The following is a 3,044-nucleotide window of genomic DNA, read 5'->3' as shown; positions in this document are numbered from 1 at the left end:
AGGGGTAGTGCAAAGTCTGCCCATGCTGAGTGGACAGACCAATCTGGTTTCTCCCCCACTCACACTCCCTTGAACTCCCAGGGACCTTGTTAATCCAAGTGACGGGAAGCTTTCCTCCAGTTCTTCAGGAGCCCTGACCGTCCACCCCTCTCCCCCCACCATTCCCCTTTCAGTAAACCGAACGTTTAACCCGCCCTTTGGAGGCTGATCTCCTAGGAGGCAGTCTCCACCTGGTGGTGTGGTCACACCTCTTCGAGCCCAGAGGCCCCCAGGGACAGTTTTCGAGCCCAGGGGAGAGCTGATGCCTCCGGGTTTGGTGGGAGAGGGGGAGCTCAGCTGATCCTGTTTCCAGGTACCGGGTGGGAGAGGATGAACTTGACTTCAGGCTCTTTCTGAGGAACTCAGATCCCTTGGACTGCCTGCACCCCTCGTTCCCCGCCCTCCCGGTCTCCCAGAGATTAGGCGCCCTGGTACAGAGCAGAGTGGATCCCAGATTGGCGTGGGGGGAGCCGCGGAGGGGGTGTGTCGGGGAGGGGCGGGGTGACTGGAAGGAAGAGTCACGGAGCTTGGTTTACCTCTCCCTTCGCAGGGCAGCGCCCCCGGCTTCAGCTGGGAGGGGGCAGGAGTGGAGAAATAAGTGGGCACCTGGCATTGGCAGCCCGGGACCCAGAAGCCGGGCAGCGGCTATGGCCGACAGCAGCGGCCCCGGCGGCAGCGGCGGCAGCAGCTCGGGTCCCTGGTGGAAATCATTCACCAATAGCAGCTGGAAGAAAGGCAAGGACAGCGGTGGGGGCGGGAGCCAAGGGGTGCAGCCTCCACTCTCTCCAGGGCCGCAGCCCGGCCCCAGGGAGCCCTCTCCACCCAGCCAGGACTGCCAACAGCCGGGCCTCCCCAACACTGCCGATGCCAGGCTCGATCGCTCGGGCGAGGAGAAATCTGGCGGCAGCCGCCGCAACCTGAAGATTTCCCGCTCCGGCAGGTTCAAAGAGAAGAGGAAGGTTCGGGCCACCCTGCTCCCTGATGGGGCCAAGCCCCAGGAGGACTCGGACTTCCCCTGCGCCCCTCACGATGAAAGGCAGTAGCCCCGGGGCCTAGGAGCTTCGGTCCAGACTCCAGACCTTGGGGAGCCCTGAGGAGCAGCCGAGGAGGAGCTCCCCAGGCTCTGGTCCCCCACCCCCAATCTGAAGTTAATATCCATATTATGCCCTGGGAGCTTTCATTACCGTTTCGAAGGAAGGGACCATGGAGTTCTCAGTATTTCAGGACTCAATGAGGCATCGACTTTGAAGAGAAACCACCTGCTGCTTGGCGTTTATTTAACAGAATTATTTTTCCAAAGACTCATGTTCCTTCCCTACCCCTCTTCTTTTTTTCTTTTCTTTTTGGGTGGGAGAAGAGTGCATTCTCAAATTTAACTGCACCAAAGGGGAGTTTCTATTAGAATTCAGAGCCTTTCTCTGGAAAGAAAGTTCCAGGAGAGTATTTCTTGTATGAGAAAGGCTCTTTAAAAGTGTCTATAGCAGCCTGAGGTGGTGGCAGTGTGCTGAGAACCACGCCTACCGAGAAGTTTTTTTTAGCGGTGCAGGCGAGTGGAAAGCCAAATCTAGAATCCGATCTTGACTTTGCATCTGGGTTCTTCCATCTGTGTGACCTTGAGCAAGTCAAGAGCCTACAGGCCTTTCCTCGTCTGTAAAGAGAGTGGGTCAGTCCGGACGACCCCCGAGCTCCTTGCCAGCTCTAAATCTATATTTTTGGCAGTGTGGATTTTTTTTTCCCATCCTGCAGCACCAAACGGGAATGCCTCTTTTTAGTGTGGACCATTAAAAGTGGCTTGCAGTATCAGACTTTAAGGTGACTCCTGTTTCATTCTTTCTTTCTTTTTTTTTTTCCTATCACGAAACCCATCCAACTTAAAACAGGAAAGTCTTGGGAACAGAGAGTTAATCATTGGCCAGACATATTACAGCTGTAAGGCCCTAACTGGGAGAAGGCTTTCCAGAGACAGCAGGGGCAAAAGCTGCAAACGTGGAATGATTTGCAAGCCAAATTCTGGGGTGGGGAGGGGGATCGAGAAAGGGGGGACTAAGCCATTGCTCCCAAATTCACCTTTTCTTTGGTAGCGTTTTTCCGGGAGTATTGTATTTCCCATAGCTAGTAACCTAGCCTCCATAGGTAGGTAACCTTTCAGAGACTGACTATGATGTAGAGAAATGGTTTCCAACAGGTGGAGAGTACCTTTTACGTTTGGGCAAAGGAGAATTTTTGTTCCGCTTCTTCACTTCAGATGATTTCTGTATGCTGAAGCACACTTTTATCTAGGCTGAGAAGCAACAGGGGAAGCTTTGTAACAAAATGTACCTATTTACTTTGACCATGTACTTCAAGAAAGAGTAAGTGAATCCCACCTGCTTTCAGGGAATTACAATAGAGTTATTGTAACAGGAAGAGGCCAAGGGAACCTTTCTTTTCCCAGTCCACTGCATTTATAAATAGGGAGAAACTCAGATGAAATGCTAACTTTGGCATCAAGGCTTCCATTATTTATAAGCTGGATGAAATCTCTGGATTTGGTTGGAAGGAGGGAATTGAGGTGTGTGTGTGTGTGTGTGTGTGTGTGTACATATGTGTATGCATATTTGTGTATATGTGTCTATTTTAAAATTTCAATTGGGTCACTGGGAAGCAGACATTCAGGCTGTCAAGTAGTCATCTGAGTTGAAAAATAAAAAAAAAAAGACACCAAGTCGATAAGGAAGGAACTGAGGTGAATCCACCAATATGCTGTTCACATGAGAAAACCACCAGTATAGACATGGGAAAATCCAAAGATGACATTGTTTTATATGTGAATATCCACAGATCAACCACCTCTGGAAAGGGAATTCTAGTTGGCCTGAGTGATTGTGAACGGTCACATGCATTGAAATACAGTATTGAATCTGTAGAGGGTTTTTTTTTTAAATTTAAAAAAGATATTTTCTCCCTCTAAGAAGAGGCATCAGTTTTCATTCTGAGAAATCAGAGGAGATTTTTTGGAGGGGGGG

General features: G+C 50.5%; 1 protein-coding gene across 1 annotated transcript; it reads left to right on the top strand.

Annotated features, from left to right (window-relative positions):
- Nucleotides 1-591: 591 nt before the first annotated feature.
- Nucleotides 592-1,804, top strand: PRR15 (proline rich 15). The gene has a single exon (XM_069088256.1). The coding sequence runs from the start codon at nucleotides 687-689 to the stop codon at nucleotides 1,080-1,082; it is 396 nt and encodes a 131-aa protein (XP_068944357.1). The 5' UTR covers nucleotides 592-686; the 3' UTR covers nucleotides 1,083-1,804.
- Nucleotides 1,805-3,044: the final 1,240 nt, after the last annotated feature.

Source organism: Petaurus breviceps, unplaced genomic scaffold (genome assembly GCF_028583685.1).
Source record: "Petaurus breviceps papuanus isolate PSGF00001 unplaced genomic scaffold, PetGlider_PUasm1.0 185, whole genome shotgun sequence".
Lineage (NCBI taxonomy): Eukaryota > Metazoa > Chordata > Mammalia > Diprotodontia > Petauridae > Petaurus > Petaurus breviceps.
Note: the sequence above shows the minus strand (reverse complement) of the source record. Positions and strands in the feature narration are given on the sequence as shown.